Source organism: Frieseomelitta varia, unplaced genomic scaffold, assembly GCF_011392965.1.
Source record: "Frieseomelitta varia isolate USP_RPSP 00005682 unplaced genomic scaffold, Fvar_1.2 scaffold_318, whole genome shotgun sequence".
NCBI classification, from domain to species: domain Eukaryota; kingdom Metazoa; phylum Arthropoda; class Insecta; order Hymenoptera; family Apidae; genus Frieseomelitta; species Frieseomelitta varia.
In genome coordinates, this window is record NW_025110055.1 from 16,816 (window position 1) to 44,792 (window position 27,977).

Genomic DNA, 27,977 nt, shown 5'->3' on the forward strand with positions numbered 1-27,977 from the left:
TTTCTCGATAGGCGTACCTAAAAGACCTTCTTTTAAAATTTTAGACCTTGTCCGAGTCAATCGTTTCAATTGACTTTTTCAACTAGGCGACGACCACCGTTCTAAAGTTCAATCTGAAGTCATTGATTCAAAATCAGTGATTTCTGTTTACATCAACAAAAACAAATTCAAAGTACCATTCTACAAACTCAAAGTACCATTGACTATTACTATTATCGGCCGAATACCGTTGAAATTCTAACTACGTATTTAACTTTCCCCATTAACGTTGAATGAATTTCCTCAATGCACGTCCCGCGGGAGTGCGATCCCATTCTCTACGCGAGTATAACCCTGTATATTTCCGCTATGGTAATTCTATATACGTGTCGATTAATACGAAGTATGTTACTCAGCTGGAAAAATATGTACAAACTGACCGAAGACGGAGAGTGCGCATGTGTATACCGGAGTTTTCGCGCCGCGAACATCGTAAAGGCCGACAGTCAGAATCGAACTATCACGCGTCTCGGTCCTCGGTCCGCTCCAACGTCGAACAATGTTTTGGTGCCATTACTCGTCTTTCGTGCGTCTCGCTTTCCCCATATGGCATGAACTGCGCACGATCGTGTAATTGGTATCGGTCAATGTGTCGCAAAGTAGTTCATCGGTCGGAAGTGCGTATAATGTGTGATCGCTCACGCGTCTGAAGCATGGCTATCATGCAATCCTGTTGCTGCTGGCGGTCAGTGAGGAGAGGTAGCTTCGCATGTGCTCTTTACACCGGGGTAAGTGTTACACTCTCGTTCCCTCTGTGTTTTCGTAACATTCGCCCGATAATCTTGCTCGTTGCAAAGTCTTCTGCGCTTTGTCAGGATAATATCTTTCAGAGACAACACATTTGCAAGTTAAATAAACGATGTAGCGAAGGAAAAATATTTTCATTTGAAACGTTACTACGCTGTCGGCTGGAAGAGCCGAAATGTAAATATTTGATCATAAAACAATAGCAATGATAAATGTTGGCGCACGCGATAAAAGCACGTATTTCCTTTTTTTTTTTCCTTTTTCTTTTTTCTTTTCTTTATCAGCGTGTGATGCACGATATTAAGAAAGTATAAACGAATAAGTATAAATACGTATATCGGTGTATCGAAGTGGAAAGAGTTTCGAAGATTTACGCTCTTATCGTGGCAATAAAATATCTTTACCTTCGCAGTAAGGGTTCATTACGACAAATGATATATTTACGAGCGCTTATTACGTACTTGAATTCACAAGCACATTTGATGCAATTTAGTCTACTTCTTACTGTAGCATGTAGCAGGAACTTTTGAAATTGAAAAATTCAACGAAATTCTTTCGTATTTATTTAATATAAAATAATTTAATTATAATTAGGCAAAGGGAAAGAGGCATTCAGTGAATTCCAGGAAAGAAAACGCAGCTTTCGTTTAAAAAGCAAATAAGTAAAAATGGCAAATTCGCAAAATTTTTTATTTCCGCCGTGCAGAAAATGAAATTAAATGTAAATAAAGGAAGAATTGCTGAGACTGATATATGTATTAATTTAAAACAGATACATATATTAATTTAAAACAAAAACGTATAAATGGGTATTGGTAAAACAACCAAAATTTTTGTTGTGCAAGCTTACTAGTTCTTTCCATTCCGATAATATTTGATTTGATTGAAAAAAAAAAACAAAAGGGATATTAGTAACCGGAGTAAAGTATTGTTAACAGAATTAATGTATTTAACTGCTCTAGTAAGTATAAGGAATAAACAAAGTAGTAGGCTACAATGATACTATATTACATGTTTATAAGGATTTACAGAGAAAATCGTAAGTAACGTATAAGCATACGTTTCTCGTATTGTCTAGACGTTAATCGTTCCTTGAATTTTTAGCTCACGTATATTGTACGTACAGTTTAAAAGGATAACCAGCCAATTATAGATCGTATTTAAACTCTTTAATGAAGTAGAAGATGTAAAATTTGCAATTTTGCGAAACTGAGGTAAAACTGGAACTATATTTAAAAGATTAAAAGTTCTTTCACGATTTGCGAGGCGTAACAAAAAAATCAATAACCTTCTACATAAATTTAACTTATGTTAGACCAAAATTTTGAAAATTCATCCGCTATCGTTCATACGTATGAAGCATAATTCAATAAATTACATATTCCATATTACATATTAAATTATTCACTGAATTGTCTTGATGGAAAATGAATATTTCAAGTGATTGAAAATTTTATTAATCATTTTATTAATCTCAAAAGTTCACTGCATATATGTATTAATTATCACTCTTGAGGATATCATGATAATTTATTACGCAAAAAAAGAAAAATAAGTAATGTTTTGTAGGATATTTTAGCTTTCTCGAAAAAGTTTTAAAAATTTATAAATATTTACACGTAAAACACTAGAAACAAAGAAAACTTTTATTTATGACTAGATCCATCATCACGTTAAAGAACTTCACGAATTGAACTTTCCCCTTTACAACGACTCTAAACTTGCTGTATGATTTGTTTTCGTCATTTTATCGAACGACTGAATATTAGGATTGAACGACAAAAATTCAAAAAATCCTGACATTTAACGTTCAGAGTTCAATAAATAGTAGTCAATAAAATATAAAAAAAAATCATACAGCAAGTTTAGATCGTTCTAAAGAAAAAATTTCAATTTTCAATATCACAATAGATTTAGTCATGAAAGAAATTCTTTGATGTTTCTCGAAATGTTTAAATTTTTACAATTTCCCACTCGCCACGTGATGTAAGAATATTTTTGAAGAAAACGAAAACTTAGAAAAATAGAAGCTTTACGATTTTAAAAGTAAATTGTTATATAATTCCAGACCAAGAAAATTGTTTTAATAAATTTTTTTGTAACTTGTAACAATCTAACAATAATTTTTCATCATTATGTGTTCAGTTATACTCTTCACTGTAGATACATAAATCACATTGTGTCGTTTATCATTTTGGTTACATTGACTCGATTAAGTTTACGAAAGCTTTCAAATTTACCTTGCTGTGTGCAAATAATCGATGCATCGAGTTCCTCTAATTATTATAAATTCCGAAACTTCACTGACCAGCGATGCATCTTTCCTGAATTTGTAACTCGATTTTGAAAAAAAAATAATTTTATTAATTCCATTGTTCATACCGCAACGTATCGCACGAACTCGAAATTTCTCTGCAATTATAACTTCGAACGGAGATATGACTTTTCGTCAAGAACCTGTTTCATCGGAACGATATCAAATTGAAGATATCATACATAAACATTTCACACATCTATACGAAACATAACTCGGCAACGGAATTAATTGCATCGAATAATTAATTTGGAATAAAATTAACTTAATGGAATTTCAGAGCCACGTGTTAGTTTCAATATCTTCGATACCGCATTCGCATTATACACGATATGCCTTTCATATCGAATCACTCTAAACACAAATTTTTCGACAAGAAAAAGCACGCGTACGTACGTACTTAAAAAACGAAACTAGTATATTTATATTTCCCGGGCGAGACATATTGATCCCCTGCAACATGGAGGAATCATACAAGATACATATTCATGTTCGGTTACCTCGTGATATAAAACAGAAGAGTCGGCGTGTTTTCTCAATCAGGATATCAAACAGCTGGACTGACTTATATAGAGTAGCGAATAAAACTTTAAATTTGCAAATTTTTTCATGTAGGTTGATTCTCAAAAGAACAGAACTTCGTCTTAGTCGTCATCCTAAGTTCGTTGATCAAATTTCGATGGAATCCACATGAAAAAGTAAATGGAAGATGAGTGACGAACACATGGGTGACTAGAATGGAAAAATGTTTTTTGTTCTTTTTATTTCGTACGATTGAGGGCAAAGTTTTTAAAAAAATCCAATTACCAGGACGTTCGCTGGGACAGGATAATAAAATATAAAAAGTATCTAACGACAAAAAGTCAGAACGACGTTAAAGGTCCGAGAGGGAAAATTGGTAATTTTACATGTAAACGTACGATAATTCCCAGAATAGACGAATTGAACACGAACGACACTCCATCGATTTTAAGATGAAACGGAAGATATCGAACATCGGCAACAAGCTCCGAAATTTCATTTAGACTGGAATTTCTGGAAGCGGGTGGAGCAGCTATATCGACAATATTTGGTGTCTTATAAAGACGTATTCGAATCGTCAGGATTGCGACGAAATACCAGGGAAAAAAAGCACCTTTCAACCTTTTATTACTCGACATTCTTCTCATTATGGAGTTGATGCCTCGAACGAGAAGATGTGAGAAAGAGATTCGAAATTGGGCGTTGAAGAAACTCAACAACCGATATTGCGCAAATTAAGTTAATTATATAACTATAAAATAATTCATCTCGATTAAGCCAAACTTGTACGCGTTAAGTAATTGTGACGAAGAAATTACGCGTTCTCTTTATCATTTTGTTGATCAATTCTGGAGTTGCGAAAAAAGAGGTAAATGAAAAATTTTCCACGGAGAAGAAAATCTTTCGACAAATTGTAACCGACAAGCAATAAACGTACGTTGTAAGTTAAAATCTATTTTTAAAAACGCCTCCGAGCGTTCTTTTACGTCGTTGGTAGAAGAACGAACATTCCTTCAATTAAGAATTTTAGTAAAAGTTAGATAGAATAATTAACTCAAGCCAAAAAACTTTACTTTTAAAAAATATAGATGTACCTTTAGAAAAGTTAGAATAGATGTACCTTTAGAAACCTCGGTTCAAAATAACTACGATCCATTTGTGACTTCGATCCATTTCCCACAGACATTTCCATCTAAAAAATAGGTATCTTCTCAGAAATCACGGATTCATCTGCTCTAATGTATACTAACCAATTTTCCTGGAACGTTTTTGGAACAAAGTTGGATCATACATTATGAGAATCTTAATATCCGCCTCAAATATTATTCCAGAGAATTTCATATTGCACGAAGCGTGATCCGACTAGGAACAAAAGAGAAAACTTTAAATATAATCTTGGGTATTATTCACGAGCACAACGGAATAGTACGAAATCGTACATCGCTCGCGGTATGAATACTTTAAAAGACGTGGAAAATTTTGATGCCCCTTTAATTATAAACTGCATCAAACCCGATAATACCGAAAGAGGATTAAAATATCGAATATCAGAGTGATCAGAGTGGGTGAACGCTTTCAAACATATAAACTCCATAACGATATAACTGAAACATCAACGCAGAAAATTCCATGATCCCCGTTTTAACTCATTCGACAATCGCTCAATAATGGCATCCGCGATTAATATTAATTTGCTGCGTTTGTAAAGTGATCGAAAATACATTTAATTGATTGAGATAAAAATTAAATAGGATCAGAGACGAGGGACGTGAGATTTCGTCGATCCACAGAGAATGTTCTTTCTTTTTCTTTTGGATCTGGGAATTTCAAATCAAAGTTCGAAATTTATACTGGATCTAATAAGTAATAATGTAATCCGAAAAATGTCAGAGTCAATTTTCTCGGAAGATATCCACTTATCTATGGACAGAAAGTTTCTCTGCGTTCGCATCGTTGGGCAAAATGTCTATACATATCTCTGTCTCTCGGAAATATTTGACGAAAAAGAGAATAAGAAGAAACAGGAAAGCAGACTATTTCCACAGAAATAAATGCAATACGACAAGTGAAGAGTATAACCGTACCATTAACGAAAAATTGTCGATACTTTAAATTGTGATAATTTTGTAAAAAAAAAAAAAAAGGAAAAGAATCATATAACAATTAAAAATGTAAAGCCTCTACTTTGACAATCGTGAGTTCATTCTCTTCAAAGATGTTCTTACATCGTGTGAGCGGATGAGAAAGATATTTATTCTCGAAAATTGTATAAATTCAAACGTTTCTAAAGACATTGAACAATTTTATCTCATGATTGGACTCATTGTCGATACAGTTTTAGAAGATTGAAATTTTCTCTTAAAACGTGCTGCACGATTTCTTTTTCATTGTTTTATCGAACTTTGAACGTTCGGGTTAGATGACGAGATCTCTGGGGTTCTTTAAATTTTTGTTATTGTCGTTGTAAAGGAAAAATTTCATTCTTTAAGATCATGGTGGATCTAGTCGCGGAAACAATTTTTCAATATCCACACGCACGTATTTTTGACGATGTTGTAGAAACACGTTTGCAAAAAACGAACTCAGTGGTGCGGAAGTGGGGCTCCACGCTTCACAGTGATTTATCATGCGAGTCTTTCGTTTTTTTTACAAAATTATAACAGTTCGAAGTATTTGCTCTTCGCTGTACTTTCTGATTCCGAATTTCAGAAGCAACTGTTATTGCACAGGTGAGCAGAGGAAAACGAAAATAAAAATATTCAAATTCTCATGGGTATCGTCTATGCTCGACACTCGATATCGTTGGAAGAAACGATGCAAGGAATAGAGCGGCGTGTGTACCATTGCAAACATTCCCCATGGAGTTTCTCTAGTGAAAAAGTCGCATCAGTCGATGCTGAATAGAAAAAGCCAACAAATTCGCCACTCGTCCTTTTCGAATGGGCTATCAGCTCCTTCCTTCTGAATCGCCTTCTTTTTTCCTTGTCCTTTTTTTTACACCAGCCTCGCTCTCCGTTTCCTCCTAAACGACGTATAGGGGATAGGCTTCAATTTCGATGGCTTGTTGAATTCGATGAGAGATGAGCGATTTCATAGTTAATGCCTTGATCGCAGTTTATTTCACGTGAACAAGAAGATATCGTAGAAACGGTGGTTTCTATCTGCGCTTTTAATAATACCGCGCGGCGGCGTGTTATTTCGAAACGGAATAGAACGAAAAATATTTTTGATAAAAAATTGAAAACATTTATCGCGCGATACAAACATCGGCACCACGTCGTACTTCCTGTTTTATTTGTACGTGGAAATCTTTTTCCTATCTCTTCCCCCCCCGCCCGATTTATCAATCGAAACCTGAGGAATCTAGATCTAGCGAAGCGACACATGAGAATGGAAATACGAACGCAATAATTCATCCTGGTATCAAGATACGAACGAATAACGTTTCATGCCTCTTTAACTCTAAGGATAAACTGCTGAAAAGGTCCGATTTTTATCTTTGGTATCGCGAATGATAATCTCCTTTTCGTCTGTTCTCGCATAACGGGAAAAGAGCAAAGGTCTCGCTGAAGTTTCGTTTGCTTCAATCCTGGTTAATTCTCGACCGCAAATTCCGCTTATCAATTGACGATAATATTCTATGATTCCTATCAAGTTAAATTAAATTATATATTACATTAAGTTTTCCATGTAAAAGAGTTGCTACATTCTGACAAATGGTACGTGTAAGGTAGAATTTCTAGAGATTAGTACCTCTAGATTAAAGTGGAATCTACGTAAGTAGATATGTGTGTGTGTGTGTGTGTGTTTTCGTTTTTCTCGAAATGCACAGCACACGTCTATGCACGAAGTCAAAGAAACGCGGCCAAAGCGTTTTCCTCGTACGTGATTTTACAAAGTTGACGACACGTTGATGACACTTTGGAGCACTTTGAGCGCGTACAAAATGACGAAATTGGTCCAAGGACGGCGTAGTTACCCAACAAGAGACAATAAGAGAAGGGAAGCAATTTCAATAACCTCCAGTCACCCCGGGATCGATCGATCGTTTGTCCAAAGTACCAAGACGAGAGACGCGACGCATCCACCCTTCGAGCAGCACGCCTCTCACCACTTACTCATCCCTTTCAATTAGTTCGTACCTGTTCGCCATGCATTTGTACGCACGCGATCCAACACACGATTCATAACGGGCTTCAAATCGACCGACGAACGATGATAAACGTCGACGTGTGAGCATCGTGGTGAAAGTCGTGCCTTTTGAATGAACGCGAGCATCGATGTCGAATAATAGTGTCTCATAAATATTGATCGATGGTTGGACTTTTATCACACTTTAAATGCCGTAGTAGATATTAACCGTTTCGGTTCGGGGGAAGGGGAAGAGATAAAACATTTTTCTTCCAATCTTTTCGATCAAATGAAAGAAATATGAAATGTAAAACAGCAAAGGAGTTTTAAAAATATCTCATTTAGTTCAAAATGTTAGAAACATTACAAAACAGACAAATCGTTGTTAATAATTTTTTCAATGGTTTTTCATTTCTCACTAGAATAAAGTCTAACTACCTAAGTGTAACTTAGTCACACGTGACAGAGTCACACGAATATAAAGACAATTTTAGAAAAAAAAATAAATCGGGTATAAAGTTTTCAAATTAGACGGCCCAGGAGTTTCTGGATCTATCCCCGGATCAAAGGGGTTAAGTCGTTGCGAAACTTCTTCCGCATGTTGTTTTGGTATAAACTAACTATAGCGAACTCATCGATTTTACAAGAAGTAAAGTTCGCGCTCTCATCTTCGAAGAGATTTACTAAATTCTATTAAAGAACTACGTGCATTTATGAACGTGCATTTAGGAAAAGGATCAGTTTGGAGATTGAAAATTGAAACAGTAAAGTCTAAGATCAATCTTATTAAGTAAACTTCCACTTGTGTTTATGTTATTAATGTGCCATTAATATACTCGATACTGTACTTAATATATTATAATATAAGATAAATCAAGCGGAATATGCTAAGGTAAGGTCTCGAAATCATAAAATTATGAATAATTCATTTTGCGTCGCGAAGAGACTCGTTAATCCTTCTTTTGAAGAGACGCAAAGTTGAGACCTTCAATTTCCGCACAATACCTTGTTCCTTGTGGGAAGAGATTCGAGTGTAACAAGTAAAGAAATAAAAGTGGATCAATCGAAAAGGATCCGATTGCGATTCGACTAAAGTGGATGGACCAAAGGGAAGAGCAATTCTCAGACTTGCTCTCATTCCTGTGAAGAATTGCAAACTTAACTTCCGATTAGAATGTATTATAATTACACTCGTGATACTTTCTGGAAAATTCATTTCAATTAAATCCACCAAACTTCACTTTATTGTACCACGCAAGAGTTTCAACGGTTTTAGGCTAACTGATGGAAGTCAAAGATAAACCTCGGTTCGATATCTGGTCATTAGAAACAAGACACGGTTTTATCAAACTTTTATTGCGATAAAATACAATATTTTAATATCGCATAACTCAGGCGGCAAGGTCAATCATGAACGCAGGTAGAACATTGCTCGTGTAAAGGTATATAGTATCGCTTATTAAAAATAAGAGGATTAAATACTCAATAACCTAATGCTATCCTAACTATCCTAAACATACAGATATATGTTTTTAAATATTCTCCATTTTCAATATTCAATCAGCGCTTCGGTATTTCTAAGAAATGTTATGCCACGTTGTTTCAACGAAACTGTGCTTTTCTCGATGAAACTCGTAACCAGGAATTCATGACGAACGGGATCCGGCCATTACGTATTTGTTTTGTTTCAGATTTACTTTATCCTATTGGCTCTAACCACGGGTAAAGTGCTCCAGGGGGAGAGTCAATATCTGCGAGGGAATCGCTCGCTACCAGAATCCACTAGTTTCCTAGAACCGGACACCATATCCCCAAGTGAGTGTATTCGACTGTAATAACAATGTCCGCGGTAGAGACGTATCCGGGAAAAGAATTCTTGAATTCTGTACAAGTCACTAACCGGTTCGGTATCAACCGAATTCCAACCAAGCGTAATTACACGAAATCATACACGAGGCGCAAAACTAAAGACAATAAGATCTCACGTTCAACATGCTTCTCTGTTGCTTCAGCGACGGTACGATTTAACGTGACGCTGCTTGTATGCTCGTGTTGCGGTCTGATTTGCTGCATCCTGCTTCTCTATGGTCTCTGCAAGGTAAGACGCTCCAAACATAAGCGTTTCATAAACAATCACGCCGCTCGTTTCCTTCCGTAACGTGTTGTTATTCTGTAAATATATGCACTTTGCCGACTGGAAATTTGACGAGCTTTTTTTTTTTTTTTTTTTCGTTCGGAGATCTGCGCTTAAGTTGCGGACAAACGAGTTTCAAAGCTCTCGCTGTTTAAAGTTTTTTTCTTTTTTTTTTTTTGACGACCGATATTGTCGGATTTTCCGACGCATGCCACGTGCTTTTGAATCAGACAGGCTTAAAATTTCCTGTCAAACCACGGTTAAGTTTAAGTGGGAAACTTGGCTCGAAGCCTTCAGATACCGTTAACGGCGAAGCACTTTTCAAAAAGTAGGATTAAGTAATAGGACAATTTTATTCAGAATAACACACACATCTTTTTATAAAAAGATGAAAAGTAAAATATACGCAATATATTTATAATATATAATATAAATGATATGTATTTATAATATATAAATATTATTTATATAATATTAATTATAATTTATAATATATAATATAGATATATTTTATTTATAATTTAACGTTATATTTATTTATTTAATTATAATTTATTAAATTATTATATTAATACAATTAATTTATAATTTAACGATATATTTATTTATAATATAACGTTATTTATAATAACGAAGTTACCAAACTTCTATTATGGTCCTTGATTGTGGCATTGTACCTCAAACAAAGGAAATTGTTATTGAGATCCGGATGTGTTTCTTGGGTGGTCAGCGGTTGAAGCAAATTAGCATCGCAAACGGCAGTAGTATAGGCCAGTGGTCAGACAACATTTCGGTATATTGGGTACCCATAGAGAATCTTGCTTTATCAAAGTCGATGAATACCATTCCGTTCACTGTATCGCATACCACTTGAATGTAATACAAATTTTCTTACAATCTGCTCTGAAATATCCTGTTTACCAAAGAATGAAAACAGGATCACTAAATAACCAGTAAATACTTTTTACCAGCTTCCCCAGCATGGTTTTCCATGTAGGGGATTTTTATAAAATCGATGCATATCCTGTGATATGAAAATGACATTTTGTTTTAAATAAATTTCTTAATTAGAGTTCACCAGTATTTTATTCGCCTAATTCTCTATAGGGAATGCACAGGGCGTTTCCGGTATAACCGGAAAGGAGATGATTCTAATGAGAAAGAATAAAATTTTATCATTTAAAGCTTCTTTTTTGAAGAAAATTTACTAAACAGGTATACTTAAATTTGACTAATTTTAAACTAGACAGGATTGAGTAATAATAGATGGATTATTCTACCTGCGAAAATAAGTGAAAATTATAGAACAGAATTTTCAAAAAAAAAGCAGACTCTAAACTTGTTTAAAGGGTTAAAAATTGGCTCAGTAGGTGTGTGCTTGAAATCGAATTTTCTCGAAAACGAATGATATTCTGGAAAAATTATATTCAACAACTTTTGATTTATTTTCGCAACTGGAATTACTTTCTGTTTCTATTTCTGACTAGTTCGGAATTAGCTAAATTTAAATATTCAAACTTGATTTTCTCCGAGCTTTAAATGAAAAAAAGTTTTATTCTTTTCACTTATTTTCTTTTTTTCTTTTTTTTTATTATAGAATTACTTCCTTTCACCACCAGATCGGAAACACTCTGTATATGTATATCTTGCGCGTACACCAACATTAACAGCAAAGTGCAAGGAAGCCTTGAATCTTGCGCAACGGTGTTCGTTATAAATCGTGATATTCGTTCCCGTGGCACGTGGTTCTCACGCGAAATGGAAGTTATTAGTGGAGAGATGAAATTAACTCAGTGTTGAGAAAGTAGCGTTGACGACGATTGTTGTACTTAAACATCGAAAGAGGATGGATTGACATCCGTTCCTCTTGTTTCAGATTACATTTAGATGGAATAGCAGATGAAATTCAAATTAATTTCAGATTAACTTCAGATCAAGGCTGCAGATTTAATACATTGATCAAAGATTTCGTTTTTCGTAACAGTCTATTCTTTTGACCTTCTTTTTTCAATTTATTTAAGAAAATTTAAATTTATTACTTATTTTTTACTATAAAAAAATAAACAAGAAAAGAAAGTCCAAGTCACAATGCGCTCACTGTGTGTAATTGAATTTGTCTTATCCTACAATCGTCTCATCGCCTTCCTATCAGTCTTCCCGTTAGTTCATCTCGAGTGACGGATAAATCCTTTCTTCGGGGCAGAACGATGCAATTTTTATCACCGTTCCAGGAGAAGCGATAACACGGTGGAGAAAAATTGCGGCGAATCAAAAATGAAATTCTAGTCTGCCGAATCGCGAATTAACTCCCACCCTCGAAATTCGTTTCTATTTCCGTTATTTTATGTACTTCGTACACGCTCATATGCAGTCCCATGCTCTCGTATCTAATTAAAAATGTGTCGCGTATGAAAAATAATAACACGTAACGACGTAACGTGAGAATTGCGGCTACAGAGAGCCGAATAATGCCGTTGTCACCTGTACAAAACATCATTTACGAGGGAGAAAAACAAAGAACGAATTATCTAATTGAAATGTATAATTTATTTCGAAGATTTCATTCGTGATACCAACCCATCAAATCTGTAAAAGAAAGAAGAAAGGACAGAACTATACACTTGACGTCGTATATAGTCGACGAGGGTACGGGAGATTTATGAGACAAGACAGCAACCCTCGGCAATATACATTGTCCAACCACGAAATTCCTTTTGCCCCGCGATCGAATTGAATTTTTCGTTGCCTATTTATTGAAACAAAGTATTTCGTGCAAAATCGCACCTTTCCTTTATATAGATACCTCGTACAAACACTTTTTTTTGGTATGATTAAACACTTTTTTTTAGTATTTTTCGCTAATTATTCACGATGCAAACAGCTCGCTACTCTGTTAATTAATAGCTTAATAACCGATCACAGACGAGAAGCGTTGTATCTTAAATAACGAGTACTATCAAAGTCTCTTCTCGCATCTAGCACCTGATGGCGTTTTAATAATTTATCGCAGAAACAGCATCTTACTCTCTCTCTCTTTCATATCTTTAATCATCTCATCATGTCCCGTCAAATCTCAATCTTAAAATACTTTCTCTGAAATCAAGTTTCACGTGAAACGAAGTACGATATTTAATTACACCTTCGTGCTGAGATTTAGACTTTTCTTTTTTTTTTTTAAGAACTTTTATCAAGCCTGCAAGCGATCCATATCTCGGAAAATGCGTCGAGCAGAACAGAGAGGAAGCAGATTATTTGACGAACGTACTTTCGAAGGGTTTTTCGCGCGGATCGGTTATTTTGTTGCCGCATCATTGCGTACCAAACTAGGAAATCAATTCACGATACGGATCGACACGGCAAGTGATTTGCAGAGTAGCGATGAAATGCTTCTGTTAACTCCAGAGAGAGAGAGAGAGAGAGAGAGAGAGAGAGAGAGAGGAAGAGAGAGACTAACTTTTCAAAGTGGATTCCCTCCGATCCATGATACGTTAACGCAATTAAGCTCGGCGAGTTAATCTCGATGTTGCCTCTCGATAGCTCATCCATCAGTTGGAACCGTATGCAACCGTATTCAACGCGTCTTTGAACGTGGAAAAAAAAGAACATCCGTAAATCTGAATAGGAATATCAATTTTCTTCACGGCGCTGATTTATCGTCCCTTTTTGCGTGCAATCGACACGGCCATCACTCACGTTGCGAACAGCTCCCTTACGTAAAACACAGGCGCATCGAGTGATCGTTCCAAGTGTATTCTCGTTCGTTTGCACGTTCTCCGAGAACGATACAGGAAGAGGCCCTGTTTTCTCGCTTTAGGTATTCTTCCTTAAGAAAAATTTCAAGAGTTTCTGCTAAAGATATTTTTCTGCGAAATTTCGCGCTTCAAAACTATGCCCTCTGAATCGAGTTCACGTACAAAATTGATAGTTTGAAACGTGCTTTTTACTTATCTAGAAGTAAAATAATTCGTTTTCGTAATTCTCGTAGGTAGATTCAATCTTCACGAAGGAAGTGAATTAGTATAGTGTGTACAGTGGGGTGCAACATTGAGTCAATAACAAACATTTTTGAGAAAAATATTTTTCATTGTTAAATAAAGTATAAAAACATGAAAATAAACTTGACTGTCTGATTCTTTATAGTTTTAGGAAACTGAAGCTATTTTTTTAACTTTTAAGATTAGGTTTCTTCCTGGCTGAAGAAATTAAAAAACGTAGAATCAATTTTGCACCAAAATTTTCTCATAGTCAGATTTACAAGCTTTATCATACCTTAATATTTTGTCCATAAGCCATTTGCTTAGATAATAGCTCTAATACGTCTTGGCACACTTTCAAACAGTCTTGAGCAGAAATCAGGTGGCATTTGATTCCACTGTTCTATAACACGAGCATGTAGTTCCACTACTGAGCTAGGAGGAGATTTGTATGCGTCTAGAATTTTTTTTTTTTCAATATACCCCATAAATTCTCGATGAGGTTTAGGTTGGAGCTTCGTGCAGGCCAATCTAAGATCGGAAATACCTGAGTAGTCAGCTAATTAGTTACGCTTTTCGCTGTATGTTTCGGGTCCGGATCATGTTGAAAAACGATTTCTTCTACAGCGAAGAGCATATCTTGCATACAATTTGGCAAATGTTCTTTTAAAATGTCTTTATACATGTATTGATTCATAATCTCTTCAATTTTGTGCAATGGGTCAACACCATCTCCCGTTATACACCCCTACAACATATGTATGCATATGCGTATATACGTGTATTCAGGAGGAAACCTAATCTTAAAAGTTAACAAATAGCTTCAGTTTCCTAAAACTATAAAGAATCAGATAGTCAAGTTTATTTTCATGTTTTTATACTTTATTTAACAATAAAAAATATTTTTTTAAAAAATTTTTGTTATTGACTCAATTTTGCACCCCACTGCATATCTAACGTGGTTCTTGCTGGTCACTGCGACTAACTTTCCAGTTATTCCGACCATGGTTGAAATATTAATTGATGTTTGCCTTATCATCGTCGAGCAAAGTTCCTGACAGATTCAAATCCCCGGCTAAATTCGGTTGCTAAATTTACCAAGTTCCGCCCCGGTGTTTCTTCTTCTTATCGATCTTCTCGTCCGTTAATCACTTTAAGCAAAGCTACCGCGTTTATTTCGCGATAGTAGCCGGCCATGAATAACCGTGGCAATATTTTGCCAAGATCTTCGTATTCAGGCTCTCGCGAGTTCGCCCTCTTTCCTCGTCTACTTGTCACTCCGATAGCCATCATTTTTCAACACGTTTTGTGTCGCAATATGTACCCCAGCACTACGAATTTTCGAACAAATTGTGCGTATCGTGGACGAAATATGCACGTATTCTCTAAAAGCATATTTTTACGGTAAAATATTTGAGTTTTTGACTGTACAAACGTGTTGAAATATAAAGCATTTTCAAAATCTTTTGACATATTCGCGATCGCGCGATGGGCGACCCAGTTTTCCTCTCAGATAGTCACTGAGAACACCGAGAAAAATGATCAAATTATATCATGTTTGTTTCGGTGTGCGCGCGCTGAAAGAAAAATTATGCGCGCGTGTCTCAACATATTTAATTCTTTACCCGAACTACATGTACGTTCCTAAATAAATTTACGAATTTAGCCCTTTCATACAGAATATTCATACGTGCTTAAATATGTCGGCACACGTAACAAAGTTCCAGCGAAGTTCAGTCTGTTTGAATCGCATTACAAAACAGCCTGGTTGTGCGAATGCGATTGAAGATGGGAGAATATTTCATTGTAACTTTATGTAAGCGCGGTGCTGCCTCTCGTGTCGTATTTTTAGAAAAGGAACCGCAAGACTTGCTTCGGAAACGATACTCGATGAACTTTTTTTTCGCAAATCACTCGCAACTTTTATTCCGTTCAATTCTTATTCATCTTTACTAGAATTTCCTTTCTTACGTTTAGAAATAAATTAACATTGGAATTATCAAAGCAGTGAAAATGATGACCAATTTTCTAATTTTTACTCGATATCTCATAGATATAAAATAGTATATTTTTAAAGATCCGAATGATTTTTCGTGAAATGAATAAATAAAAATATTCCATTGTATTATAAAGTTTTTCTATCTTTTTCACTTTTATTAACTACAAAACTAGCCAGCGTTGCCTCGGAAATAATATTCGACAAACTTTTCTTCGCCAATTATTATTTCGTTTAATTCTTATTTATCTTTGCTAGAATTTCTTTTGCCTCAAAGTTGATCCTTGCGTTTAGCGATAAATTAACACTAGAACTACTAAAACGATGAAAATGACCAATTTTTAATTTTTGCTCAATATCTTATAGATATAAAATATATTTTTAAAATGTATTTTTAAAAATCTGCGTGAACAAATAAAGTGTGTGTATTCCATTGTCTTTACAAAGTTTTTCCATCTTTTTCATTTTGACGTCTCCGATAGAAATTTCAGTGCTTTAATTGTCGGTGATTCTAGTGTTAAGTAATATCGTTGCAGCATAGTAGAAGATTAAGAAGTAGAATAGAACGTTTATCTTTTACTAAGACTTGGACAAGAGATTTGATATTGCGCCAGTTGGAGCGTAACACGCAAAAGAGCGAAAATGTCTATTTCGTTTCGAGAGTGTTTCACTCTTCTGCGAAACGAAAGGAAATGATTTAGATAGGTGCTCGTTTCAAGGATTTGAAATGTAATTAAGTTCATAAGCGTAACAACGGTGAATTATTACACCCCTGTGCATAATCGCGCCGTTTCTTTAGTCTAGCGTAACAACTCGCGGCGATTCCGAGTGGAAACGAGACAATTGTTCTCCCACTGCAGAGAAAGAGAAACTTTCCGCTCTTCTTCCCCGTCGAGAGCTCGTCTGAACTCTTAAATCGCCGAGTAGACTTTACTTGGACAGTGTTTCTCGTTTTACCCCCGGCGGAATGCAACGAGCCGGATCGAATGTTTCCAAAGGACGTAGACTAAACAAGAGAGAGAGAGAGAGAGAGAGAGAGAGAGAGAGAGATATTGAAGCCAAGAAAAAGGAGCTATGAAACCACCCTTGATCTCGAAACCAGCCTCATCTCTTACTCACTTGCGATCGATTAATTTCAGGATCGGCGTGTCTTTCTCATACCCTGGATTATCGTTATCGTCACGACCTGTGTTATCGATATGGCGCATTCCTTCTACTTGTTCATCACTGCGGTAAGTACAACACTCCCTTTATTTATGCTAAAAGAGTAATATTTACTTATTTCTGTATTTACGTTGTTGTATAAATGGATTCGGTGGTAAAACTTCCGTATTTTCGTGGCGAATAACTGGCGATGTTTTCTTCCTTTTTTCGTGGGAACAAGCCATATGACTTCTAGCGTGAAGGGGAGAGAACACGTCCGTGATAATTGCGAAACGGTCTCGACCCTTCGATGGGAATACGTCCATAGAGAGGAGCGACATGAACGATGTTCCTTTTACCAAACGGAACGTAAATTTCTCGGAGATGAAAACTGAAAATGTCATTTCAGGAAAGATCGTTCTATTCCGAAGGCTCGGATGAGCATTAGGTTTATAGGACTCGATAACACGCAACTTGCCAATGCGACCCCCTCCCAGGAGCGTTCGATTATGAATTCTTTGACCCAGTTGCGAAAGCTTCGTTTTTAAGTTGACGCTTTTAACTTACGCCCCTCGGCGTAATGAGACCTTCTTTCAACATTGGAACGTTGAATATGTTAAGAGCGTCCCTCTCGTTCGGAGGAAAAACTTCGTTCGTGTTATTGGAACAAGAACAATTTTAAACGGAACCCCCAACCCCGCGTTCCAACTCGCATGCACGTCGCGCACGGCTGAGAATCTCGGGCTGTAGCCGGTGGTTTTGTTCAACGAGCGAGTAGAATCGCTCAGCTGTCGCGTGTCATTTTTCCTCGACGAGCTCGGTAACCGAATCGATCGATAAAATCGGGGGGCGAGTTGGAACGTCTCTGGGTCCTCCGCTTCAATCCGCGAAGAAACTTTCGCCTATCTTTGAAATTGTAAGCCCTCGACGGCTTACAACTTTTACGAAACACGCCGCGGCGGTTCGAGCAGACACGCAAGCGAAGGCATTTAATGCCAGCCGGGGATTACGTCGAGTAATTTTTCTCGTACGTCGACACGCAGCCAACGTCCAATCACAGCCGCTTCCGGCCGCAAATTTTTCGTTTCGAGGAATCCTTGGTACGACACAAAGAAGAAAGATGGTGCGCATTTACCTCAATCTAAACTCTCTGTCAAGACCTTCCTCTTTGTTCCTCTTCCGTGTTCGTCGTTTCACAGACACGTTTCCCGCAGCTGCGGCGTTTCCTCTCCAAAAGGGTTGAACTGTTCTTCAACCGTGTAATTCGAAAGCGCCGGGTACTTTCGTTCCGTGATTTTCACGTATTTAGAGCGACTTATTGTTCAGTCGCGTGTCCATTCCGTTTCGACGTCCTCAAAGAGACTGCTTTCCGTCCTCGTGTTTGTAACGTCTGCGCGAGAAGAAGCTCGCGTATGCACTTTTACGCTCGGAAGCTTTCAAGATTCACCGGTAATTATCTAGAGGACTTCTCGTCTCGAGTTCATTGGCCTTAAAAGCCACGTCGAATATTTGGATTTCTCGAGAAGAATCGAATGTGATTTCTTTAAACAGATACCTTTGTTCTTTTTTTTTGTTAGCCTAAAACGCGTGCAGTAAATAAAAGTCATTAATTTGACGGTGTTAGAGCGGGAATTTTGTCAAACTAAATTAACCAGTCGAGATGGCTGTCTGTCGCGATCTTCGAAAACCTAAATCGATCCATTGCCAGTCACCGTTGTTAATTAAAAACGATTATATTTACATTTTTAAAAATTAAATTGATACGTATCGGACAGTAACATAATGCCGTAATTGACTTATACAATATCTTACTCTATCGAGAATTCCTCGAGAGTCCTCTAGCCACTTATAAGCAATCAATTTTTGATTAGATCGCGTTATATCACTTGGTGTATACAACGGACATCTAAATATCATCCTGAATCCGTTCGTTTCGCGACGAAATCAATGGACAAAGTAATTGACGTTGAAACAACGACGAGTACGTGAGCTAAGTTAGAAGCAAATAAGGTTAATAATAAACACTGTTACCCATAAATCCGAGTTTCTGCATCGGAATGGTTCCCATGTCGCGCTTTTCGAAAGAGAACGAGCGAGCAATGGTAGAGCAGGCTCGGGACGTGTCGTATCGTAAAAGCGCAGAAATGCGTGAACAACAGCGCGAAATGGATAAATACGCAACGACACGAGGATGTAAAAAGTGCAGACATTTAAACGATGATACGCGAGAGAAAAATATAATACGCGACCGGAATATCACATGCTCAGTATTATTCCTGTGCACCGGCAGGAGCCAGATGTAAAACTTCATTTTGAAATAACAGCGCACCCGACAGCGTTGCGCGCCGGTGTACGCGCAATTTTCATTAACGTCCTTACTGCACGTCGAGCGTACTTTCTCCTGGTAAAACAAGAACAGAGGGAACAGAAGTTTTTTTTTTTTCTTTTTTCATCCCTCTCTTTTCCCTCCCGTGCAAAAACCGAACTATCGTTTCGACAAGGTCGAAAAGCCGGGCGCGTATCTTTTTGCTGGTAAACGTGTGTCTCTCCCGTTGCAATAACCTTTCTCTCGGCCTTACTAGTAACGGTAACTGGAAACGGTAACATCGATGCAACGGGTCGCTTGTAATTACACCAGCTACGATGAACCCCAGCCGCTGCTGCGTTACCATCTTTTAGTTAGTTAGCTAGAGTTAACGAAGCGTTTCGCGACGCTTTGCCTGCGACACAGGGCGAATTCTATCCGCGAGCTTTGTTCGTTTTGTCAATTGAAACGCGTGCATCTTCCTGTTTAAAGTAGAAGGTAATAAATTTAGCAAGTACGCAAGTAGTACAATACTGGAATCTATATATCCTTTCGATTTACGATGGAAAAAATATATTGGTTCAATTAAGAGAAATGAAGACGACCTCGGAAACTTCGAAAAAATGCCCCCAACGCACGCAAAAAATTGACAGGCCATATTTTGCCTCCCTTAAAACACAACTTTTTTGTTAAACAATTTTTCGTTGGACGCAGGTGTGCAAGTTACGTGACTCACCCTGTATATAAGTAAGAAGTTTGACTCGCGCAATTGATTAAATGATGCATTTAATTCAATTGACGGTGAACGTTCGCTCTGATGTTTGAAAAAAAGTTACAAACGGAATACAAATGGAAGTGCAGTACGAAGTAATATTTGATCAATCAGTGAGTTGTATATAAATAAATTTTACAAATTACAAGTTCTTTGATTATCTTATTTGACATGAAACGCCAAGCGCTGCTTAACAGAAAGCTTTTCGATCGAAAACGTCTATCAGAAAGTTTGTTTTCTTTCTGTTATATTGCCTATTTTTATATCGATACAATCTATCCAAACGCGATAAAATTTCTGGTAAGCTAGGGATTATTTCGATTTCTTTCACGTAACGGTCAGCTTATGAAAGCTGTGACGGGACTACAATAGAGGGATCCTTCATCCGAACTTTTATTTTAAGAATATCTTAATATCAAATCGTTATAAAAGTTTCTCCTCACCATCATTTTTGTTTAATAAAACATCAAAGGAGAAGAAAAAAAAGTGATTTTATTAATTTTAAATTGAATTTAAGTTTATTAATTTTTAATTTTTCGCGTACTTTAATCTGTAAAAAAATATATATATACATATAACCAAAAAAATTACTAAAATTTATTTTAGTAGGAAGTAATTTTTGACCCACCCTGTATATTATTGTAATGAAATATCTGTAAGTGATGATTTTCTGATTACTAGCAGATTTCGTTGAGTAATACAACGTTCGAATATTAAGAATATTCGAAAAATAATGATTCGAGTAAAAGAGATTCTACTGTAATTGCTTTAAATTGCTTTTTCCCCCAACTATTCCGATAAACGACTCGAATATATTCGAAAAATATATATGTATATTCGAAAATAAGATTATATATATTAATATTATATACATTCGAAATATATATTTAAGTATATTAAATAGTATACACTAATTATATATATATTCGAAAATAAATATACATTAAATATAAATATATATTATATGTATAATAAATATATATTAAGTATATTAATATTCGAAAATAAATATATTAAGTATAAATATATATTAAGTATATTAAATAATATACACTAATTATATATATATATATTCGAAAATAAAATTATATACTGTTATTCGAAACGAAGAAAAATAGTGTATTTTATCTATGTCAAAGTTTTAAATTCGTGTCCTTTTTATGCAATATGATCCCTTGTTAAAAAGTCAGACAGCGCAGCGTACAAACAACGTTCAATGTAAATTTACTTCTCATGAAAGGCTTTTGTGCTAACTACCGCGTATTCGCCCCAGGAAATCGAATAACATTTTACAGCCGGTCTATAGTCGATGTATAAACTCGATGTGAATAATGGCAAACATCAATCTTTTACTACCTCTCTGTAATTGATTTCAGGAATCGCCACGGTTCCTCGACCATCCGACAGAATCCGCGTTATTATTACAATACATCGTTTAACTTATATTCAACGTGAGCGTAATCGCTCGCGTTAAATATAAAATTCGTCGAATCGATCGATTTCATTTTCGTTCCTCGACTTTGTTTCAGTCCGCCTTTGATCCGACGAAGGTGATGCTGTACACGTTGAATTTCTTTCTCCTCTGCCTGAACGTGAGTACATTTAGATCTGGAGAATCGATTTGTGTGTGGAGTAGCTCAAAGTTTCGAGAAGTTTTCCAACGTTTTCTTTCAAATCGTCCAGTTTCGGGAATTCGTCATTAGCATCGTACAATCTAACGTTTAGATTATGCTTTCAATTAATTCCCGTAAATATTATGAACTCCCTTCCGTACGACGCAATGCTTTGTATTGAAACAGCACAGTGCAGCATATTGCTTCGCCCCACAATTGCATTCGACTTTTACTTTCTGATTTTCTGATTCCTGATCTTGACCTTTTATTTTTCAATTATAAAACATAGGTAGAGAGAATGTGTTACGTTGTCAGATGAGGCCAGGCGCCGATTTATGTCCCACTTCATGTCCTTTACTTCAGATATATTCCGTGTTGTGCGTGATCTCCCAGTATCAAGAATATATGGCTGGTCGAGGCACCGCCGCGGACGACTACGAATACGGGGTCAGTATTCTAAGAGTCTCTCAACGGAAACAGGATCGGGATAAGAGACGAAAAGTTAAGTGTACTACTAACTGTATTGTCGAATAGGTGTTATACGACTCGCGACGAAATTAATCGTCGTGAAGCGACGGATTGAAGAACAGTGCGTGGTAAATAAATTGACGTTTTAGTAACGTTCAGTAACGACAAGACTTTAAGATATCTTCTCATGATATAATGGCATTTGCAATAAAGGAGTTTCGCTTCCTTTACTCGTGTTTTCTATTCGTTCTTTACTTGTTTCTTTTGTTCCGTTTATCTTTTCCACGGTAAGATCTTCCTGATGTAAATACTTGTTGGGAAGGGAAAAGGAGAATAGCGGATGCTACTGAACGCGTAGGATTTCATCTCTCGGGCAACGAAATACTATTATTAAACAACAGTGGCAAATATCCTTGGAGGCGATATTAAGTAACGATTGTCTGTCTACAAGAACATCGTTCCAGTTGTGTTCTAACGAACGACGCGGAGGATGACAGGCAAGAACTTCTTTCGAGATATAAGTCTGATTCTCGAGCACCGCCACGCCGGTAATTCTGTTTGCCTAAGAAAATTAGGAAAGATCTCGATAGCATCAATATCTCGGGCAATCTTGTTATCCAAACAACATTCTATCTGTCGGTCTGAATCTTTATCGATTACCGTCGTTTCCTTTTTCTTTTCTTTTTTTCTTTATTTTTTCGTTTGTACCGTTCTTCTAATTCTTTTCCCAATTTTTGCACGTGCTATCAACCCGTAATAAAATCACACGGAATAAAAATAAAAAAGGGAAAATTGTTTGCATCGAGATATTTCGTCGCATATTAACGCACGCAAATCAATATTTTATCTGTGTAACAATCCGAAGCCGCAGACAATCGCGCTTGATAATTTGATTAAGGATTGCGAGCAATATTGCATATTGGATCCTTCGGATTAAAATTCTTTATCAAACTGCTGATAATACGAATAGGCATATGCAATAGGCTGTGTATCGAGCGTATAAAAAGAGCTACTCGATGGTACCTTCAGACATTGATTAATGTTGATTGCATTACTGATGACGTTATATGTACAGATCGAACTCGTATTATTAGTCTCCCCCCTTCAAGGAGTATTTGACGTAGCGACTGTCGTAACGAAGTTTGTTCGAATAAGCGTCATTCAGAATGATTGACGTGATCCGGAAAATGTACGGTAGCATCGGCGAATCGCTGCCATAAATATACGTTCGTTCGTTCGTTCACATATATATTATATACACGTTGCAATAAAACAATTCCTAAAACATTTCCTCAAAAATATTCCGATTCGAATGCGGCTATCGGGTTTAATTCAAACACTGTGAAAGAAAAAAAATCCGTTAACAGCCTTCGTACTAACACGAACCAGATTATCTTCAACGATATCCAGTTTCGATTAAACTCCTCTCGCATCAGCCCTTGTACAAAAAGCCCGCTTATCCTCCACTTACGCTAGAGTTTCAAATAGAAACTTAAAAAAGAAAAAAAAAAAAAAGAAAGAAAGTTCATTTACTCGGTGTAGGTTAAAAGAAAAAAAAAAAAAAAAAAAATTGCAAAAGAGAAAGAGATCGATCGCGTCGAAATTCGATTATAAAAATGGATCTTATGAAGTGGCCTTTGAAGGTTCCAGCAGTGAGATATGCTGTTCAGCCGCCGACTACGACAGCCACGTCTTGTCTAAGCTCCCGAAGGACAGCGACAAACAACGAAACTAAAACGACCGCAACGCCGACGCAGAGTCCTACTGCTGGTCAGAACACCCTTTCCTCGGAGAAAAGTCCTGTTTCAGGACGACCGTCCAGGAAACACGTCCAGTTCCCTGACACGGCCTCTGACAGTCAGAAGGGAAAGTCTGGTAAGTATATATGTGCGTTTTCTCCGTGTATTCACATGCCTGTCTATTCTACGCATATATTTGTATATTCAAACGAATGTAAGTTTGTTTGCTTAAAGAAATTCAATTCAGTTGCCAATTTTTGCATTAAAATCACGCCTCTGCGCGAAAGAGATTCAACTTTAATTGGTGAAGATTTCTGAAACAAGCTTCAAATGGCGTCTAATTAAACGACGTAAACGAGCTTCGTAAATTTTTCAATTTATCGAATTGTCGAATATTAATCGAGCAGTTCTACTCATCGTTGATCGAGCGTCCAGCATTAGTCGACCTCAGAATTGATCGTGGTTATTTCAGTTGCACTGCCGGGACACAGACCGTTTGAAAATTGTTATTTGCGAACAGTGAATTACAACGGTCATTTGTACGAGCAAGTTAACATGGTTGGAATAATTCGTTTTATATTCGTTTGCCTGAACAACGTTCCAGGAAAATACGTCTTTGATCGTAGATTGCAATTTGTATTTCTCTCCATATCGCTGCTACCATTTAGCAACGCTGATCTGTGTTCCTCGAGACGTTGCATTCTCACTGTGCATGGTATGCCTACGTGTGTATGTTTCAGAGGTTCCGCTCACGACGTCGGTACTTAAAATGGAAGCAAAAAACGAACACGCGACACCGTCGTCCTCGTTGAAGCTCGAGGAGGCCACGATCGATCAGATTCTTCTGTCTCGGAAAAATAGCTGTAACCAAGACACCTGAAGTTCAGAGTCTATTTATACGATCGGCATGTGAACGATAATGACAGAATGTTCCTCTTGCCAGATATTGCCGGTTCTCTTTGCTCTTGGAGAAAATTTATTCGGCTTGCGAATGGTTCCACATCGCCAATAAATAATTTATCCCTGAGTCGGTCTATGAAATAAGAAACCGACAGATTGAACCTCATCGCAATTCGCTCATAGCAACGATCGTTACCTTTGCTCTGTCACTTTCGACTGACGGAATCATCTCTATATGTGATTCTTTTTTTACGATGTATTTCATCAAATTGTCACATTGTCTTTAGGAAACTCGATTAAAATTATCATAGAAGGGACACATCGTCTCGCGAAATGTCTGTAGCCGGTCTATCGGAAATGATCGCCTTCATTTCCCGCAACGTAGTAGATCTAGATACATATTAAGTTTTTTTTTTCTACTATCGGCGGGAATCGTGAATGCAGATGCAGAATCAAAGACGATCGAATCGAATGTAAGGGCAAATATTTGTACGATTGTCGATGAATATTGACAATTTGTCGATTCAGTAATAGAATTTTGCCGCCGCGATAACGAACATTGATCTTCCAATCGAATATTGACGCTCCTTACAGTTCTTCGACATCTTTGTATCTGCGAAAGAGTATAACAGAATATTCTACGCGCGAATAAAATTGTACGACCAATCTGATCAATCAGTATTTTTGTATTATACATCTTTGGAAAGATTTGTATTTTCGGGCCAAAAAGAAACTCCCTCTCGTTTTTTTTCTTTTCTTTTTTTATTTACAAACGAATTTTTGAAAAATTGTTTACTTCGTTATCGAATACACGCTCGTTAAAACATACTTGTTTCTTGGTTTCTAATGAGGACGCTGCTCGAAACTCGCCCACTGTGAAATAAAGTATGTTTCTAGCCGAATATGATATTTGTCGATTTGCAGACTGTTCGTACTCTCAAATGTACATATTACTGTAAATTACAATATGTGTTGCCGTACCTGTTATATATAGATTCCGTAAGGGACTTTTAAAAGGCTGTTCTGACATTTTCAATAAATAATTCATGTGGTTTTCTAACCTTGTTTTTTCAGTAACAATATTATTGATTAATCGTAAATTTCCAAGCTTCTCGATTCGTCACACTCTTCAACCAAAGTCACAGATCGATCGATCACTTTTTCATCCCCTCGATGAAATACTTTTTAATCTGCAAAAACGATTTTCTCTTCGTCTCTGGGAAGTAAAACACCAGAAAGGGGATACTGAACGCGTTCAATCCGGAAATAAACCAAAAGGCAAAAGAATATACGTTGTACTGGAACACGATCCAACGCCAGACATGCAACATAGTAAATGACCATGTGAAATTTATACAAAAACAAAAGCTGACGCATGTTGCTCTTGCGTACATTGGGAAAAACTCGTTCGTGACAACGAAAGGTACGCTGGCCAATCCTAATGAGACGCTAATGGTGTAAAGCAGTACTGTTAGAAAGAACAACGGCTGAAGATTCGTGGTATCTATAGCATTCTCCTGCATGCAGGAGTAGATGCCCAGAAAGAAGTTGCAACTGGAAACGCCTACGACGGACATGATCATTAGGGGTCTTCTCCCTAAACGATCCACTAAGCTAATACACATGAGATAAGAGATCAGATACACCGTTGATAAAACGAGGTTGGCATAGATCCCGTGTAACTGAACGTCGTGGATCTCCTCAAAGACTGTTCGAGCATAACCGATAAGAATAATCGGGCCTGAGATCGCTTGCACCAGCATCACAGCCACGCCAATCAAGATCGCGGTTTTTCCTCCTGAAAAAAAATTGAATATTTTAATATATCATAGACTGTGTTCAGTTCAAATTCAAAAATGAAGAAGTTAAATAACTAACTTAAACATGAGATTTGACCAAAGTTTCGTCAAGGATTTTATTTACCTGATTCAGAAATTAAGTGCAAGAGGGAAGACAATATCCCGCTGCTTCGAGGATCGAATTCCGCTGCCTTCATAATCGAATCCATTTCCTCGGTAACGTCACATGTGCCACGCAGAAATATCAAGGAATCCATAGCAGCCGCTAATCTTTTCTGACGTAGCAAGTAATAAGGAGTTTCAGGGCACCAGATGTACACCACGAATTGCATCATTGCCAACGACATCGCCACGTACGAGTATGTGCGCACGGTGCAAAACGAGCCGATTACGCAACCCAGAAGATCACCGCAATAATCCATTAATACGAAGCAACTGCACAAAGCACCGCGAATGTCCGCGGGAGAGATCTCTGTCACGAACGTCAAACCGCTCGTGAAAATTATGCCACTGACAGTCCCGCCAATGAAATGAGCCACGTACACATTCTGAAAATAAGAGAGATCACATTTGATCGTGACCACGTGAAAAACGAGAGTTACTCTCGCAAATGTTGGAGATTCAACAGTGCTTTCGAAATACGTTACAAAATTTCGGGAATGATTGTTTGATAAATAAATATTCTGAAAGTATTTACCAGAATCGATGGGTTGTACGCTATCAGTAACCAACTCAGGCAGGTTGGAACGACCGTGAATAATATCGAGATCTTTCTCCCTAGAAAATCGACGATGAATATGGAAAGGAAGCATCCGAAGGCTGTTCCGAGTTTTAATGAAGACAGTGTCCAGAAAACTTCGTTGTCAGTGATTTCAAAGGGGGAGTCATCGACTGACAATAGAGGCGACCATTTCGAAAACAGACCCGCGTTCAATTCGGCCAAGCACACTGTCTTAACGTAACAATTATCAATATACACATATATATATATAATTGCAATTTATCAATTAATCATTCAACATTATTATCTATAAAACAGATGACACAATTTACAGAATTTTCTTTACCTACGAAAGTCACCAGATAAAGTTTTGCATATGACATGTTCACGAGTGTCACGCGGTACTACGTTTTTGCTAAAAAGTAAAACTGTGTATCGCAACACAGGCATAATTGCATCGATAAAAATTTTCTATCGCTTTTTCCTTCATAAACATTTCGAAGGTGAACAGGCTGTGATAATAATAATTGTTTCACAACAGTTGAATGTATTAAAACATTCAACTGTAATAGATGGAAGCGTGCATGTGTAAATAATATAGTATTGTTTTACAAGACGTATTATTTATGCAAATATTCTGATACACTAAAGAATTACTAT

The 27,977-nt window shown here is 36.8% G+C and overlaps 2 protein-coding genes across 6 annotated transcripts; one reads left to right on the forward strand and one right to left on the reverse strand.

Moving 5' to 3' along the window:
- The first annotated feature begins 432 nt into the window (after window positions 1-432).
- Window positions 433-27,505, forward strand: LOC122529994. Of its 5 annotated transcripts, none has more exons than XM_043656589.1 (8): window positions 433-767; window positions 9,445-9,568; window positions 9,766-9,851; window positions 16,997-17,089; window positions 21,607-21,669; window positions 22,054-22,191; window positions 23,802-24,033; window positions 27,378-27,505. In XM_043656589.1, the coding sequence occupies exons 1-8, from the start codon at window positions 693-695 to the stop codon at window positions 27,389-27,391; spliced, it is 825 nt and encodes a 274-aa protein (XP_043512524.1). In that variant the 5' UTR covers window positions 433-692; the 3' UTR covers window positions 27,392-27,505. The 5 variants fall into 5 exon arrangements, with proteins under 5 accessions (XP_043512524.1, XP_043512523.1, XP_043512521.1 ...); XM_043656586.1 differs by lacking the exon at window positions 27,378-27,505 and adding an exon at window positions 24,638-25,853 and having other exon boundaries at window positions 452-767; XM_043656587.1 differs by lacking the exon at window positions 27,378-27,505 and adding an exon at window positions 24,638-25,853 and having other exon boundaries at window positions 453-767; window positions 22,054-22,137.
- On the reverse strand, window positions 25,855-27,750 carry LOC122529992 (facilitated trehalose transporter Tret1-like). The gene is made up of 4 exons (XM_043656583.1): window positions 27,664-27,750; window positions 27,294-27,544; window positions 26,721-27,144; window positions 25,855-26,595 (listed from the first exon to the last, which is right to left on the reverse strand). Exons 1-4 carry the CDS (start codon window positions 27,698-27,700, stop codon window positions 25,952-25,954), a joined length of 1,356 nt encoding a protein of 451 aa, XP_043512518.1. The 5' UTR covers window positions 27,701-27,750; the 3' UTR covers window positions 25,855-25,951.
- Window positions 27,751-27,977: the final 227 nt, after the last annotated feature.